The 17,135-nt window shown below is 43.4% G+C and overlaps 5 protein-coding genes across 5 annotated transcripts; 1 reads left to right on the top strand and 4 right to left on the bottom strand.

Moving 5' to 3' along the window:
• Positions 1-168: 168 nt before the first annotated feature.
• LOC6579496 (mediator of RNA polymerase II transcription subunit 23) lies at positions 169-5,428 on the bottom strand. Its single transcript, XM_002005355.4, has 16 exons — positions 5,311-5,428; positions 5,166-5,253; positions 4,971-5,112; positions 4,100-4,916; positions 3,954-4,040; positions 3,691-3,893; positions 3,257-3,633; positions 3,011-3,185; positions 2,467-2,955; positions 2,074-2,400; positions 1,772-1,995; positions 1,628-1,710; positions 1,421-1,568; positions 691-1,348; positions 494-634; positions 169-439 (listed from the first exon to the last, which is right to left on the bottom strand). Exons 1-16 carry the CDS (start codon positions 5,380-5,382, stop codon positions 169-171), a joined length of 4,302 nt encoding a protein of 1,433 aa, XP_002005391.3. The 5' UTR covers positions 5,383-5,428.
• Positions 5,429-5,534: 106 nt separating this feature from the next.
• Positions 5,535-7,708, bottom strand: LOC6579497 (zinc finger protein 836). Its single transcript, XM_002005356.4, has 5 exons — positions 7,332-7,708; positions 7,109-7,267; positions 6,907-7,050; positions 6,480-6,842; positions 5,535-6,420 (listed from the first exon to the last, which is right to left on the bottom strand). The coding sequence occupies exons 1-5, from the start codon at positions 7,605-7,607 to the stop codon at positions 5,572-5,574; spliced, it is 1,791 nt and encodes a 596-aa protein (XP_002005392.2). The 5' UTR covers positions 7,608-7,708; the 3' UTR covers positions 5,535-5,571.
• A 229-nt stretch (positions 7,709-7,937) lies between these two features.
• On the bottom strand, positions 7,938-9,887 carry LOC6579498 (zinc finger protein 1). The gene is made up of 3 exons (XM_002005357.4): positions 9,417-9,887; positions 9,008-9,361; positions 7,938-8,942 (listed from the first exon to the last, which is right to left on the bottom strand). The coding sequence occupies exons 1-3, from the start codon at positions 9,798-9,800 to the stop codon at positions 7,986-7,988; spliced, it is 1,695 nt and encodes a 564-aa protein (XP_002005393.2). The 5' UTR covers positions 9,801-9,887; the 3' UTR covers positions 7,938-7,985.
• An 83-nt stretch (positions 9,888-9,970) lies between these two features.
• Positions 9,971-14,136, top strand: LOC6579499 (GPI ethanolamine phosphate transferase 2). Its single transcript, XM_002005358.4, has 7 exons — positions 9,971-10,377; positions 10,460-11,018; positions 11,788-11,918; positions 11,981-12,195; positions 12,250-12,464; positions 12,531-13,264; positions 13,331-14,136. The coding sequence occupies exons 1-7, from the start codon at positions 10,214-10,216 to the stop codon at positions 14,106-14,108; spliced, it is 2,796 nt and encodes a 931-aa protein (XP_002005394.2). The 5' UTR covers positions 9,971-10,213; the 3' UTR covers positions 14,109-14,136.
• On the bottom strand, positions 14,036-17,135 carry LOC6579500 (origin recognition complex subunit 1). The gene is made up of 3 exons (XM_002005359.4): positions 15,723-17,135; positions 14,806-15,666; positions 14,036-14,742 (listed from the first exon to the last, which is right to left on the bottom strand). Exons 1-3 carry the CDS (start codon positions 16,987-16,989, stop codon positions 14,144-14,146), a joined length of 2,727 nt encoding a protein of 908 aa, XP_002005395.1. The 5' UTR covers positions 16,990-17,135; the 3' UTR covers positions 14,036-14,143.

Consider the following 17,135-nt stretch of genomic DNA (forward strand, 5'->3'; position numbering starts at 1 on the left):
AGTTAGCCACCGGGCAAACCTGCTCCCTAAGCTCAGCTGAGACAAGTTCTGGTCAACAGTTGAGAGTGTGTGAGAGCGATCATTAAGAGTTCTAGACAGCAGTTAAAACTATGAATTACAGAGAATTAAACTAAGGCTAATTATTGTTGTAATTGTTGTTGTCTTCATCTAGTTGTGACGCATTCCCATATTTTGCATATGCTGTTGTTGAAGCTGCATGTGCTGTAAGTACATTTGCTGCTGAGTATTGCCACCGCTGCCCAGTGGCAAGCTGGTGGTTGCTGCACTCACTGGTGGTGCTTGTGGTTGTTGTTGTTGTTGTTGCTGCTGTGGTTGCTGCTGTTGTTGCTGCTGTTGTTGTTGTTGCTGCTGCTGCTGCTGTGCAGTATGCAAAGGCGACTGAGTTGAATTTGCATTGGCATTTGCATTGGCCTCAGCACTAGAAAATTATAATAAATAAACAATAAACAAGTAACTTGCAAGTAAAACTTACATTTTCTCTGTATGTATATCCTCAAGATTTAAATGAGTTATGAAACGCAAGCGCATTTGCAACTGCGGTCGCAACTTCTTGATAATTGCCTCTGATTCGTTTTTGATAATATTGCCAACGTGAATGTACTTAATGTGATATCTAAACAGAAATAACTATTAGCATATATACTCCACATAATCTAATCAATTGCTTACAGGAAATCACAGATCTGATCCATATACTCCAGGGGTTTGGGTCCATGATGTTTGTCCACATTTTCCAGCATTTCATAGAGGAATATAGCAATGCCCGCCACTGCATTCGGTTTCTCCTGTTCGATGCGCTGCAGGAATGGTCCGAAGACGTGACATAGATAAAGCAACTGATGTTCGGTGCGCACACAAGGCTTCAGCTTCTCCTTGATGTATCGCGTCATGGCTGCCAGCTTAAAGGCGCCCATATGATGGAAAACTGCGTGCGCCACAGCCAAGACAACAGCATAGCTCTTCTCCAGCATGGCCTCACGCACAGTCTTAAAGTTGAACAACTCAAAGGCATTGAATCGATATGTCCAGTTGAGCATGTTGGGCGTGTTTAGCATATCCTGCAGCCGATCGTAAATCCCACTCCAGTATGGCTCCGGCAGAGCAGCCAACACAATGCCGACTGCATTGATATAGCTGTGTATCTCTTTTTGCGGTATCACCGCATAGCCATTGACAATCACATCGATTATGTTGCCCGCAACCACAGAAGGCGCCAGAGGCAGGCCAAGCAACTCCACACAGGTCACATAGAGCGCATGAGTGGGTGCATTGGGAAACTCATTGAAACGCCAATCGGTGGTGTAGAAGACGTTTTTGCCACTGATAGCTGAGTGGGATACATGTAGACAGATTAATTAGCAGTTGGGCGTGGTTCAAGTACTTTCAGAGCTCTACTCACTGTCTGCCAGTCGTCTGATGAGATTCATGTAGTAGCTCAGGTCAGGCGTCCATAGTGGATCCTGACTTTGCAGATATACCTTATATGGCTCGCTCACACACCAATTGGCTGGACGTATCTCGCTAAAGGCGCTTGTAATTGCGCTAACCTGATGTGGCAAAATGTATTGAAATAGAAATTTCGACTGTGCTGTAAAAGGCGGCTTACCAGCTTCTTCTTGAGAGGCAGACGATCGCGCAGAATACGTTCATAATAGTGCAATGTATTATACAAATAAGTAATGGGACGATCTACAAGCAAGAGATATAGGTTAAAAAATTCAAAAAGAGGAAGTGAAACTTGGAGACTTACCATGAAATTTATACAGTATACTCAAGTGATCCAATATAATGCCTAGGATTTGATGCACATTCGGTATAGTCAGCTCAATAAAGCGATGTACCACCACATCGAGCACTGGCAGAAAACGTAGACACACATTGCTGAAGTAAACGGGCAGTGGAATTTGCGATGCACTCTCATCCGGTGCGAATTTCTCGGGATAGTTCTGATGAAATTGCAGATGCTTCTCATGCCTGCCAGCAGAAAGTAGAATGAAATTCAGGTTCAATTTAAATTTAGTTAAAGATCAATTTAGTTAGAGATCAGTTTACCAATTGCTTTGCTTCCAATGATCAGGATTATTGTCCTTGCAGAACTCTTGAACCCGATTGCGCAGCTCAGACGCTTTTAACAGCAGAAGTTGAATTGTGATTAAACAGACCTGCGCCTCGTTGCCCTCGTGTGTGCGCAGAGCCAGGCAGAGCACAAGCCGATCTATGGTCACCACATTAAATTTCCAGATCATATTATTAATAGTATCCACACATTTGTGTATAAAGTCGCGACCATCCGAGGAGCTGGCCACTTCGGCAACCAAATAATCGCAGAACTTGCGGAGATGAGTGGACAAGGCCCGAGCGCTGATGCCCTCCAGAATTCTAATAATATAAAGAGTAAAGCATTACAAAAAATGTTGAGAGGGAACTAAATTAATAGCGACTTACTTGTATGCCACGGGACTGATGCTCTCCGTTTCCCAGATGATCTTAAAAAGCAGACACAAAAACAAAGGATTTGTATTGGGCCTGATGAAGTGAGCAATGATGTCGTTCTCATTGGACATGGATGTCCAATTACGGTACTCCTCCTCCACAGACTTTTTCAGCTGTTGCTTATTCTCAACCGGATGATTGTTTTGTAGGAAATACTCGTTCAGTGCGTGCGGGAAGCATGCTAGCGATTGCACGGGCCATGAATGAGGCGTGTGCTGCATTATGTTGGATAGAAAATCCTTGCACCAGCCGGCTAATTCATCACCGCCGCCATGAACGTGCATGGAGCGTGCCAGCGTCAAGATGAGGACACGATTAAGTTCCTCGCTTTCATTTGATGCCACGCCTCCAGGTGACTTGTCATTCAAATACCGAGAGAACTGCGACTGAAACTCGGCGGAACCAATGCTGGTAATCAAACGCAATGCGGTCGATTCAAAGCTACGAAAAATAAAATTAGTATAACAGAAAGATAATTTGATATTTGCAGACTTACCATAGATTCAATTGCATCTTATTGGTCTGCGGCACGGAGGAGAGCGAATAGAGTAATGAGAGCAATTGCACGCGATAATGTGTGGGCACATGATGCAGTCGATAGGAGAACATTTCCATTAGCGTGTGTAGCATGGCCCAGGCATGATTCTTGAATACAGTTGGCAGCAATTGAGCTTGGGAATAGAAAAATATAAAATATATATTATAGTAATCCTTAAATACTTATAGCTCCTAACCAACTTACTTAGAAATCCCTTAATGCCCAGCGACTCAATCTCAGTGTAAACCAGCAATCTAGCATAGGTTTCAATGAGTGCAGGCGCTGGCACCAGTGTCTTGCTCTGCGCCTGTTTCAGCATTTGCGTGACAAAGCTGTGAATTAGTGACATTTTGCTATGCACCGTCAGACTGTCGAGCACCGAGACGGAATAAGTGACTGCTGGTATTGGAGTGCCATTTGCTGACTTTGCATTGCCATTCATGGCGTCCAGCAGAACATTCATGTGTCGCGCAAAGTAATCCTGATTCGTCGAGTATGCATTGCAGATGAGTATAATGCGAAAATCATTGCCTAATGTGACATTCATCATATTATTTGGCGCAACCAGATGCTGAAGGAAGCTACAAAAGAATTTTAATTAAGCAAAAATAGCTAAATAGAGAGATACACAAACTCACTCATGATGATTTTTAAGCGCAATCGGCAAAGGCCGTGTGATGTTCATATTCTCCACTCGCGCCTTTTTCATTAAATGTATCCAGATGCAAATGGGCGCCATGTGGCGCACCAGTGAAGACTTGTTGTAGTCAGGCAGTTTAAGAGGCTCCTGCTCCGGATAAAGTAGATCAAAAAGTCTAAAGACAGGTAAAAAGTTTGTGATCTGTAAGAAAGAAATTTATGAATAAGGAAAAAATATTGAAAGCATATTTTAGCTACTCACGGGATTCTTTTGTATGCTGCCTGAGATGAACTGCAGCAGTATCCACATCAGCTGATCGCGACCCTTGCGCAGCTCCAGTTTGGATAGCTAAATAAAGTAAAAGAATATATAAATCTTGAATTACATCTAAAGATCGCATCTCTTACCTTTTCGTGCAGAGCCAGCACAATGTGCATAAAGCTGACAAACTGAAAGAGCACAAAGTAAATCAGCTGCGAGGAGAGATGTAGCCACACCCATTCGTTATGCGAGATCTGTTCGTCGGTTGCATTGAAGCCACTGCCTGCAGTGGCATCATTCGTTTCCGTCATTTCCATGGCATGTATTATTAGATTAACCAATTGTTCCTCGAGCGCATTGTAACGCTGCTTCTGATGCTTCTGCAAATTCAACATGACTGAAACCATTTCGCGCGAATAGGGCTGCTCTAGCACATAGCGCAATAGAGGCGTTTGATCCTCCAGCAGTTCAGGCTCATACGGCAAACTGCCCTTAAAGTTGAACTTCAAAGTGTTGTGATCCAGTCGCCACGAGTTCATCAAGTGGTCAGCATAACCAAAATGTTCGACAATGGGCAGCATATTTGCATGTCCAATGATCGATACCATTTGAGCTGTCGCTCGAAACTCTTCAACAAAATCAGTCATTAGTTTGTTTAGTTTCCAGTGGTAGGGAAATGGACGCATTATTTCATTGGCTATGAAGTAGGCGGGCAACAAGCAATTGTTACGATCGAATATGAACCGAATTATCTCCTCGACAGCAAGCAATTGAGGTAGATAGGTGACGTTGACATTCAGTGGGAACCATTGGGCCTTCTCCCTGCAGGCCTTCATGATCTCCCGTACGCCTTTGTAGTCGACATGTGAAATAACTTTCTTGATTAGCCGAAAACTCTCTATCCAAAAGGTCTTCCGCTCATAATCAAGTTTCTCACAGGACAGCACCTTGTCGCAGAGCATTCTACGAAGGCAGTTTATATAATATTGTTTTAAAAACTGACTTAAACTAACCCACCTTGCTGTAATGTGATGTGCATCCACCAATTTGGGCAGCGCCGCCATCAGCACCTGCATGTGGTAGCTTGGTGCTTCCGCAGCGCGAAGCAAATACGCACGCAGCACCTGTTCTCGGTTCTCAACATTGCCGAATGCGGTAACTGTAATAAATACATATTCGATACATGCTTCAACATCTTAAAATCATACATACTCAAATTATTTGTAAAATTGGTAGGTTTATCATCCTCCGACTTGAACACAATGACGCTCACAAACGCCTCATCTAAGGAGTCCACTTTCTGTGGGAATTAGTAAGCATATTAGTTAAAGATGAATAGCATTTAATTTATTCTTACCAGAAAGTCATTTACGGCATCTAAAATTTGCGTATCCATGTTTTTATTATTTACTGTGCATTTTTCGCGCATAAACAATTATTTGTGCCGGCTGCAGATCTTATAAAAAGTAAATTGTTATCGATAACATTATCAGCTGCGGACCAGTGTTACACAAGACTAAAAATAAAATCCTTTATGGACAATAATATTCGTTTTTTATTTAGTAATAAATTAACAATATATAATAATTAATATGCATATGAAGAATTTAAATTAATGTTAATTTTTTAATCTTTTAACACCACAGCAAGTCCTGCGGTGCCGAGACAAGCTAGTTGGACAGGAGAACGCTGCCCCACATCTTTCACATTTCTTATCCTTAATATTCAAATGTCCTTTCATGTGGTTTTTCAACTGGACTCTCTTACGATACGTATTTTTACATATATCGCATTCAAATGGCCGCAGATTCAAATGAAAGCCGTTAATATGATAGTCGAGCAACAGTTTCAGTCTAAAGGATTTACCGCACAGCTCACACACAAATGGCTTTTCCCCCGTATGGACACGAGTGTGGACTGTAAGATCAGTTTTCATTGAAAACGTGCTATCACAATATTCGCATTTGAGCAACTTTTCACAGTGCTGCCGCAGCTTGTGTCGCTCCATATCATGCGCTTTCTCGAAGCGACGCGGACACTGCGAGCATAAAAAGGGCAGCTCACCCACGTCGTGCACTTTGACCATATGGGCACGTAGACTGTAATCAAGGAAGAACCGCTTATTGCACAATTCACAGGTAATGACGAAGCTTTCCGATTTGGGTGGAAGAAAGCTGCACAATTGCAGATAATGCAGTTCCGATTTTGTACAAGCGCGCCGCAATTCCTTTGACTTCACCCGCCGCAAAGTCATATTTGTCCATTTACGAAGACGCATTATGGCCATATAAACTTCAGTTTCATTCACGTGTATCTCTGGCGCCAACATTTGAGCTATCTCAATGTATGCCTGAGTTCGTGCATCCAGCGACTTAAAGGTTGGCACGGAACTGTCATATAGCACTGGAAAACTGGCATAAGTCTCGATAAAAGTCGTTGTCATATGGTTAATCTCCTTGAAGTTTAGCTAAAATATATTACACAGTAGATTAGATAATTATAAGAGAGTTTCCATTTCGCACTCACCTGTATTACGTCTGATTTGGATTCGTCGTCGACATCACTTTCCCCAGAATAATCTTTGATTGAGAGAAATTTACATTTGCGTAGGTAACGGGCAGCCACTTCGGTCAGTTGGCTTTCGGACGCCTTTTGCGTTGCCATTGTATATTCCTTAAACAATTGCTTTAGCGATTTCTTTAATTCAGATTCAGTGAATAACACATTCACTTTTTTATCCATTCCTGCAATTATCTCAGTATAAGCTTCATTTTCAGCCATTTTAGTCTTGAAAAATTTATCATTCGGGTTCCACAAGCATGGATGTTTCTTGACTTCAGCGATGAAATGCAGCACGCGCAGGTTTTGCCGCGTAAATGATATTTTCAACTGCAATGCGCGATATCTAATTACAATTATCTGTATATTTATATTCTATTATATTTGTATATACCTTGCGTTTTAGAGCCATGGGATTGGTTCTGCTGCTTTTGGGCTTCTCTGCGTCTGGTTCATCATCAGATTCCGTATAATCGTCTTCGATATCTTCATCGTCAATATAGTTGTCGCTATAATCTGATGTGTCCTCCTCGACTTTCTATGTTATACTTTAAATTATGTTGTTGCTGCATTATAGTTATCTTGAATTTATTTACTTGCATATAATCCATTTCTTGACTTTCATATTCCTTCTCATCGATGTATCTGCTCTCTTCATTGGATTCTACACCATTAGCATGAGTAGGAGACATATGAGAATCATTTTCTATGAGTGACTGTGGCTCCACCTCTTGCTTCAAGGCGTCGTCAGTAAACTGTGCAAGAGATAAATTGAAATACGTATAAATCAGAAAATATTAGTACGTGTACATTGCTTACATAAAATTCTTCATCATCCTGATGCCATGTGTGATTTTCCTCTTTTATATCCATACTGTCTTCGTAAGGCTCGTCGGGCTCTACCTTAGGGCATTCGACTTCATTTTCACATTGGTCGCTCAGTGAACCATCGGCATCATCGAAAGGATGAGCTTCGCGTGTATGCCGAACAAACTGAGGCCAATCTTGCAGGTTGCTTTCGATTGGGCAATACATGCACTTTAACTGGAATATTGTGTAGTTGCTATTAGTTAATATGCTACCGCATATTTCCATTTTAACGGTTGTCGAAAGTCAAACACAGAAAAATGTATTTAAGTCAAGTTGAATATGATTAACACAGCTGCTTTTGGACTAGTGTTGTGCAATGCTAAAATTTCATACGACTTCCAAGCATATCGATAAAAACGGCGCCCTTTTTTGATTTCATCATTGAAAATGGGAAATCAGGGTATACATATATTGTTAAATGTACATATGTATATAACAGGCAAAAATATTTCTTCTAAATATTTCCAATCCTGTGAAGGGTTCGGGATACCTCTTAATCGAGCAGCCTCGACTACAGCATTCTGACTCGACTTAAATGAAATAAAAAATCTTACATATTTTACATGTATGTAGTAAAGTTTATTTTAAAAACAAAATGGTAAATTAACTGGTTGTTTCAGGCGGTAAAGTCTCGGCTAATTTTTGGGCTTTACTTCGAACAATATTATGCGTACGTTTCATGTGCGAGTTGAGACCGACGAATTGTGAAAACCTAGCTTCACAAAGTTTACAGACAAACTTTTTAATCTCCGAGTGTATTTGTCGATGTCGAATTAGTGAATGGCAACTGGTAAATCCTTTACCACAAGTTGTGCAAATCTTATCCCGGATATTTAAGTGACTCTTGATGTGGTCCGATAGGTCGACCTTTTTAAGAAAATCCTTCGGGCACATAGTGCACTTAAATGCTCGAATTTTTGTATGAATAGCGGTGACATGCAGCTTCAGTTGAGATCTCAATCTAAATGCCTTGCCGCATAGCTCACAGAGTATATTGTTTCCGGTGTGTGTACGTATGTGCAGGCGTAGATCTGAGTTAACAGCGAAAGTTCTCTCGCAATAGTTGCACTTGTATGTTTTTCCAATATGGAAGCGTTGCACGTGAGTCGATAGTTCTGCGCGTCCTACGAAACTTCGATCACACGATGTACATTTAAAGGGTAGCTCACCGATATTATGAATTTTCCACAGATGCGCTTGAAGCACATGATCCGAAGAAGTTTCCTGCTGGCAGTATTCACAAATTAGCTTTTGCTTGAACATCTTAGGTGGCAAAAAGTCACAGGCTTTCAAATAAGAGAGTTCCGACTCGTTAGTCGTTCTAATTGCATGTTTCGTACTCTTGTAGTACCACTGACGAAGGCACTGTATGGCGAGGTAGACATCATCGCAGTTAACGCCACCATGTGACACTATAATTTTAGCTGCTATTGCTTCATAGGCCTGCTTACGAGAACTTATGCTTGAGAAATCCTTATGCTTGCAGTCGTAAAGCTGGGGAAAGTTGGCATACAGCTGTATAAAATCTGTGGTGAGCTTGTTGCGCTTACAAAAGTTCAACTGAAAGCAAAAGAGTTTTAATAAACCATTCAAAGCATAAAGTAAAGCAAGCTTGAGAATACCACCTGAATTACTGAACTTTTAAAGGCATGCATTTGATCTTGGCTTGCTTTCAGAAAGCTACAGCTTGTATAATGATTAAAGGCCACGGAATTTGGTTTTTGGTTGCCGTTCATAACACGCTTTTCAACCATATTATACTGTATATGCAACTTCTTTATCGCTGCCTTCAAAGAATGCTCTGTGAAGACAACAGATATCTGAGCATCTAGCTCCATTATTAGCTGCTGATATGCGGCTTTACATGCAATGTGATCCTTGTATTTACTACAGCCAGGATTCCAAAGGCAAGGCTGGCTCTTATAAGCCTCAATAAACTTCAGTGTGCGTGGATCTCGTCGAAAAAATGATGGTTTGAACTTAAACAAAAGTCATATCAGTAAGTATTTAATAGCCATAAGTATATTTACTTACCTTGTCCGTGGATGGATTTGAGCTAGACATATCCACATCTTCATCCTCCATAGGTGCTGTGGATTCACTTTTTATTGAACTATTTTCACTGAAACTCGCATCGGATAATGTTGAACAGGGTCTGGATACATTCGTCTCTTCAACAGGCTTCTCTTCAGTAGATATGCTTACTAGCTTTTCCTCAGCGCTATCTTCATTTACAGCTAGTTTTTCCTTATGCAAATATTCTGAGTTATCCGTCGATTTCGTGCCATGTGTATTCCGAAAGTGGAGAACAAATTCCTGCCATTTTTCAATCTCCATATCTATCGTGCAATATGAGCAGCGCATAAGAAAATTCTCAAATTCTCCGACTCTGCTCATAATAACACCGCAAGTTTCCATTTTAATTTCAAATACAAAATATAAACGATCCAACAAAATGCAAAGCAATGCCAGCTGTCTTGCAGAGCTGCCAGATTGTTTTATCAATTCCGTTTGTATTCAGTCAAATCAGCTGTTTTAAAACTACTTTTTATGAAATGTTACTAAAACAATTCGTATAAATATGCACACAGTTCTTTATTGTTAATATTAATGTAGACATCGGTTATTTAAGTAATATATATAAATATAAATATCACTAGTCAAGTTTCTTAAGACTCATTTGCCGAGTGGAACTAGTTGTTATTGGTTCATAAAAGCTGCCAACGAAGCAGAACATCTGGCAGCTCTACTGTGTTCATCAGTATTTGTTTACATGTCAGGCTACAGTACAGGAGCTGGCTCTTGGGAATGGTTAAGCAACACAAATTGCAATGGAGGAACACAGAAGTCGCCTTGCATACACATTCTACATGCTAACACTGTTTCTGGGCGGCGCTGTGCTCTTTTTGATAGGCTTCTTTCCGGCTTCGTACTCCGTGGCAGAAAAGGAACCGTTCATATCCATTCACCGGCCGACAACACTGCATGGTGAAAAGTGAGTTGATTATCAGTTGATATGTTATATCAGTACATGCTTTTTTACTGCCACATGTGCTCACTTCAATAATAAATTTCAGACTGAATCCACCGCCGGCTAGCTACGAATCCTTCATACTATTCTTAATAGATGCTCTCCGCGATGATTTCCCCACTGAGCACACTATGCCAACGGTTAATGAGAGGGCGTGTCTTAAGCTCTCTCTGCACGTTGACATACCGACTGTGACCATGCCTCGGCTAAAGAGCATCACTACCGGCACATTGTCCAATTTCATAGACATTGCGCTTAATGTAGGTCACACAGAGCAGTTGGACGATTCGCTGCTGCATCGACTAAAGCAACGCCAAGCTGTTGTCTCCTTTATCGGCGATCACACTTGGGTGCAACTGTTCCCAAGTGAATTCACACGTCAGGTTGCCAACAATGATTCGTTTTACGTGAACGATTTCTATGAGGGCGACCGAACTGTGACAAGTGCACTGGCGGAGGAGCTTGAGAAAACGGATTGGAAGCTATTGATCTTGCACTATCTGGGCCTAGATCACATTGGCCATGTTGAGGGCAATGACAGTCCACGGATTAAAACTAAACTCAGGGAAATGGATGATGCGGTGAAAAAGATATTGGATCATAAGGCAAGTTTGAATATAGGCAGACTATGCAGAAGTCCTAGGCCTTCAGAGAACTATAGAACAGAAGAAATTGCTGTCGAATAATTATAAATATTAATTTACATAAGCTATTTAGCTTATCAATATCAATATATGAGCAGTGTAATGTGGAAGTCCGTTTTAACTATGCGTGTATTCCAATTGCCTATATATCTGTTTGAATGTCTGTCTGTATATGTGTCTCTCTGTCTGTCTCCTTGTCTACCTCTGCCTAAGAAAATCAAGAGATGAACTACAGAAGATCACTTATGCATTTACTATTTATATGCAGCAGAGAGTGTTCCCATTGGTCATTGTTGAAGCAGCAGAGAGTGTTCCTATTGGTCACTTAAAACTCGACTGCAACGATGCCTACCTGGCGCCGGGCTCAACATTTGAGAGCGACTGAAGCTTTGAGCGAATGATGCCCTATATAAAGGTCTGCAGCTACAGCATTTCTTCAGTCGCCCAGGCTTCAGGGTCAGTCGTGCAGTGCAGTAAGATTAAGTAAAGTGTGTGCTCGTTCAGCTAAGCATAAAAGACTTGGAGTATACTCTTAGAAGAAATTCTGAGAGAAAAAACTTAGAAAATTTGTTTAGAGGAAACATTTAGAAGAAATTCTTAGAGGATATGCTTAGAAGAAATAAGAAGCAAATACTTAAGAAAAATTTAACAAACTCGATGTGCGTTGAGCATAAACACGTATTTGGCTACAAATTAAATTATTTGCAATATTTTCACGGTCTATTTATAGAATATGGATAACTATTTGCTGATGCTGACCGGTGATCATGGCATGGCTGATGGTGGTGGCCATGGCGGCAATACGCCCTCTGAAACCACAGTCCCACTATATTTGTATAGCAAGAACTGCAGCAAATATTCGTAAATAAGCAAACATTTTATTGGAGAGTATGATATTCTAATTATATATATATATATCTTAGTTCTAGCGCCAAGCGCTATAATCAAATCGATTTGACGCCAACGTTGGCAGTGCTATTATCTGTGGAAATACCAACCATGTCTATTGGCTGTTTGATACCAGAGATGCTGCAGTCATTAACGCTGGAGGACCAAATGTACGCCTATTTCTACAATGCCCATCATCTGCTGAATAAGGCACGCGTTAAATTTGGCTATGAGAGTGTCCGGCGCAGTGGTAGGGTCAGTAATGAACGATTGTCACCCAGCAGCTAATTATACTGATTTGTAGACTACTATCATTGGTATCAAAATGCCACGTTGCTCCATAAACAGCTGCTGAAGCCGCTCCGGGCCGGAGACGGCAGCGGAGCTAGCAATGTGCACTATCAAAATGCGAAGCTTAACTATTTGCGCGTGGCCCGTGAGATTTCCGCCCAGCTGTCAGAGTCGTTAGTGAAATTTGATTACGGATTTATAGCCGTGGGACTGACACTGACAACAGCCGTACGTATTGACAAATAATCCTATTCAAACTGCATATTTTATTTAACTGTTTCCCCTCCTCTTTAGAGCACCTTGCACCTTTTACTGAGTGTTTTGTTTCTGGACATTGCCTCGGAGAAATTGCGTTTGCAAAACTTTAAAGCGGCTCAGCTGCTGCTCTCTCTGGTAATTGGAGCTCTTCTGAATGTAGCCTGCCATCTGCTGGATATAGTATTGACCAGCTCCATGTTAAATAGCTTACTCTTGCTTGTGCCAATTGTCGCCTCCATTTATCTGAGCATTGATGTAATCCAGGCTCTAATCAAAATTGCCTTGCCGCCGCTTTATGCTCGTCGCTTGAAACTATCGATTCCTTTGCCGATCCCTTTGCTATTATGCTTCGCTATACGCATGGGTACACTAGGCTCGTCCTCGTTCATTGAATATGAATACAAGACCTGGTATTATCTGGGTAACACGCTGCTTCTGCTGACTGCATTCAAGACGCTGCGTCGCCGCATTACCAAAGCGAATGTGGAGCTGGATGGACGACATTTGCACAAAATTGCCTCAGCATGTCTTTGGCAGCAGCGCAAGATCTTTGTGGTGCTCCTGCTGCTCGTGCTGATGCGCTATCTACACAGATTATCGGCCATCAAGAGCACACTGATGTTGTTCTCGCTATTAATGTTTTGGGCACGCCTGCGCAAGTTCACGAATACGCCGCAGACGGTATTTAACGGCGTTGCCTTCGTACTAGTCTACTGTTTCCGTGGCCTGAATGGTCAGGTGAAGTTCGTGGAGCTGCCTTCCTATATGGTGTAAGTTATGGATATAATGCAATTGCATATTATATAGTACATATATTAATCTTCACTCTACTGCAGAGGGCGCATTCTTCTGCCCGTGCTGGTGCTCTTCTGGTGCTGCGTGGCTCTCGTCTTTGTGCTTGGCTATCGTACGGTCTTACCGCAACAGAGCACGGGAAAAAGCTTGCTGGATGAGCGGCCCAAAAGCAATCTGCTGAAGCTGCTCCAAACGAATATGACGTGCTCACTGATCCTAGTCGCATTGCTGTATAAGGTGCAAAATGTTGTGTTGCTGCCCACCATGCTCATCACACTGGACGAGACATACAAGCTATGCGACGCGTACGGCTCCACGGCGCGGAAGTTCTCCGTGCGCGTAGTGCATGTGTACAAAATAATCTTGACCCTTGTGATAGCCAGAATGTTCTACTTCTATCAGGGCAACTCGAACAGCCTGTCGACCATTGATCTGAATCCCGGCTACATGGGCCAGACCAGCTATAACCCTGGCATTGTCGCCTTCTTTGTCACGCTGAACACCTACAGCGCAGAAATACATTCCTTCCTCTACCTGATAGTACATACCTTGCGCACGGATCTCCGTAGCGTTGGCATCATTCAACTCCAGCCGCCGTATTCGAGGGCAATCGATACGCTGGTGATGCCAATGTATGCGGCGCTCGTATTGTTACCAGTTGCTTTTTACCTCTGCCTGATGCTAGTTTTCCGCTATCATCTATTTATCTATTCCGTCTTTTCACCCAAAGTGCTGTACGACTGTTATACTGTATTGGTATTCTATTTGGTATTCCTATCAACGAGTTTGTACTTTAAATTGTTTAAACATGACGCTTAATTAAAATAATAATTTAGAAGCTTTAAAATCTAGTCCTAATTGCTCTCCACACGCAACGCGTAGTGTATATCGTCGGCGCTGACGTTCAGCAAAATCTTTTGGTATAAATCGTGACGCGAGTGCTCTGAGATTATTAAGCGCTCGGCACCTAGCTTTGAGCATAGATGCAGTGCACGTCCTGGCGCTGGCAGTGCCACGCCCATAAACGCTGCTATCGTCTCGATCTGTGTGTAAACGCCCATAAATGTTGTCTCCTCGACACCGGTGCGTGTGACCTCAGCTGCAACGGCCTGCAGAAAAATTTGCTCCAGACGCGAACAGTTTTTGATGGCCTGCACCTTGGCACTGGCTATCATCTCGGCCAGCGCCTGCTGCACATGCAGCATCGTCACACACTTCATTCCACCCGGCTGTGCGTCAGCTGTGTCAGCGATTTCCGTTGCACGCCGGCAAATGTCCAGGGCCCGCCGTGCGTCTCCCGAGACGGCGGCTACCTTGCGGGCCACCAGCTGCACTGCCTCGCCCTTGAAAGCCTCAGAGCCGGCCAGACGCGCTGTGACAATCTCCTGCAGCTGTTTGTGCGTATAGGGCTGGAAGGTGAGGCGTGTGAGACCCAGACGCGACGTAACCTTGCCTAAGGTATTATACAGAGATTAGTTACTGCTTGGAGGGATATGAAAAGTATTTGTCTGCTTACCCATCAGCAAACGCTCGGGCAGATCCATTGTATTGGCGATGGTGACCACGACCAGTCGCGCCGCCGATTTGGTTGGCCAGTCAAGTAGATTGTAGACGACATCCTGCCGCCGATTACACAGTATGTCTAGCTCATCCACCAGCAGCACAGTGGTCACGCGACGCGGCGCTGGCGTAGTGAATCGCTTCTCTAGCAGCGTGTGTGCATGCTCCCATGAAACGGTTTTTCCCGTCAACTGCTTGTAGATCTGCACGTACGCCTGCCGTGGCTCAGTCAGGCGCATGCCATTGATCTCCAAAAAGTCAAAGGCGGGCAGCTCATCCTTCTCAACCAGCCGCTGCAGTGTTCGAATGACACCAGTGACAGTTGCCGTCTTGCCTGTGCCTGGAACACCAGAGACGTACATACAGCCACCACACTGATCCTGAATCTTGCCTTCGAGAAAGCTGTAGATGTTGTCGAACTCTTTCTCACGGCATGGCAAGCTCTTGGGCACCACCGAAACGTGGAGCTGCTCGCGTGCCAGCTGCAACTGCGACTTGCGACGCTCATCCACGGGCTGTTCCCGCTGCTCCATGCTGGGGCTCAACTCGCCTGAGCGTATCTTTTTTAGCTTCTGCGAAGGAGTCAAGGGAGCTTGCTCTTTCAGCTTTGTGGCCGAAGGCTGTTTGGTGGTGCTCGATCTTCGAGGACGCGTGGGTGTCTTTTGGCTAGACTTTTTTGGCGTGTAATCTGCATCGACCACTTCGTCTGCGAGTTTCGACCGACTGCGTTTGGGCGTAGAAATAATCTCATTGTCATTGAATATGCGCTGCTCCACAATGTTGGACAGCTGAATGCTGCGCCTAGGCGTGCCCTCGGCTGCAAAGAAGAGATAACATTAGTATAAGTATCACGTTAGGTGGATAGCTACTTACCCAAGCGTGTCGTTGCGGATTTCAGAATACTTTTACGACGCGTGGAGGGCGTCACGTCCGTGCCTACAGGCTCCAGCAGCTCCTTGGACTTCTTAGTGGGCGTATGATATATATCTCCGTTGGTGACACCCAGACGCTTCCTTCGCTGCTTGCTGTTCGGCGTATCTTGGGCGACATCTAGAGGATCACAACCATCATCCAGCGATTCGAGACGCACTGATTTTCTACGCTCGGAGACGCGCAGCTTGATCTTCATATCATTTGAAGGAGTCTTGGGATCTGGCGTTTGCTGTACAATCGAATAGTTCAAGCAGTCCGAATCAGCTGTGGTGTCTGCTCCTTTGTCCAGGCTCAAGTTCAAGTTGCGACGTGCTGCCGAGGCTCGTGATTTGGGTGTCATAACTTTTTGATTTTTTTCAGTCAATGGAGAGGCCATTAAGTAGTTGGCATTGATTTCCGACTCTGCTGCCTCTGTTGCTTTGTTCTTCTTCTTTTCCGACAGACGCACCACACTGCGGCCGCCCACAATTTTAATGGGCGACACTTTGTTCTCACAATTGTAATAGTTGACATCGACGAACTCGACAGGTGTTTGGCTCTCGGCAGCTGTGGAGACACGTCTTCGTGAAACGGATTTGCGCGCTGAAGCGGAGGAGGGTTCTCGGACCGAGCGCCTGCTGCGCGCCGACTCCGTTCCATCGAGCTGAATTTCAAGCGGTATAAGGCGATAAGTGTTCTTTACCTTTAGAAACTTATAGCGAGACACAAACATGGGACAGTTGCGTGGGATCTTATATTTACTAATAATCTGCTGGGCAGACTGATCGGAGGTTCCTTCCAGTACGAGACACTTGCGCAGTATGCAGCCCAAAGCCACGTCGTTGTCGTAATAGCGATGCTCCTCAATAATCTCAACTCCAAAGTCTATGTCCAAATTGTCCACATCGAAGAACCTATGCGGTATGCACTGCGGGCGGGAGTACCACTGTACTATAGCTCGACAGGATTCTTTGTCTGTCATTTCCCGCAGCTCGTACAGATGTAAGATCTTAGCGATGTCGCAGCCGTCTACTGTGTCGGGCTCGGCTGAATCTGCATTGGCCACCAGTATATAGTCACCCACTGATAATGTTAATGGACCGTAGACGCACTTTTTGTAAAAATATACATTCTTATGCTCCAGACTTTTTATAAATGTGTTCTGCTCGTGGCTGCCGATCCAAATGACCTGCTGAGCAGCGATGTTTGCATTTTCGTTATTAACCATCACGATTTGTGTATGTAGTCAAGCAATTATTCGTTGTCAGCTATTCAAAAAATGGGTTGCGCTCTACTTTGTCTTTTTTTTACAACAATAAAATCAGCAGTTTGCCGCGCTGCACATTCGTTTTGGCGCAAAAACAAATACTGCTT

Source organism: Drosophila mojavensis, unplaced genomic scaffold (genome assembly GCF_018153725.1).
Source record: "Drosophila mojavensis isolate 15081-1352.22 unplaced genomic scaffold, ASM1815372v1 contig_80, whole genome shotgun sequence".
In the NCBI taxonomy this organism is placed as follows: domain Eukaryota; kingdom Metazoa; phylum Arthropoda; class Insecta; order Diptera; family Drosophilidae; genus Drosophila; species Drosophila mojavensis.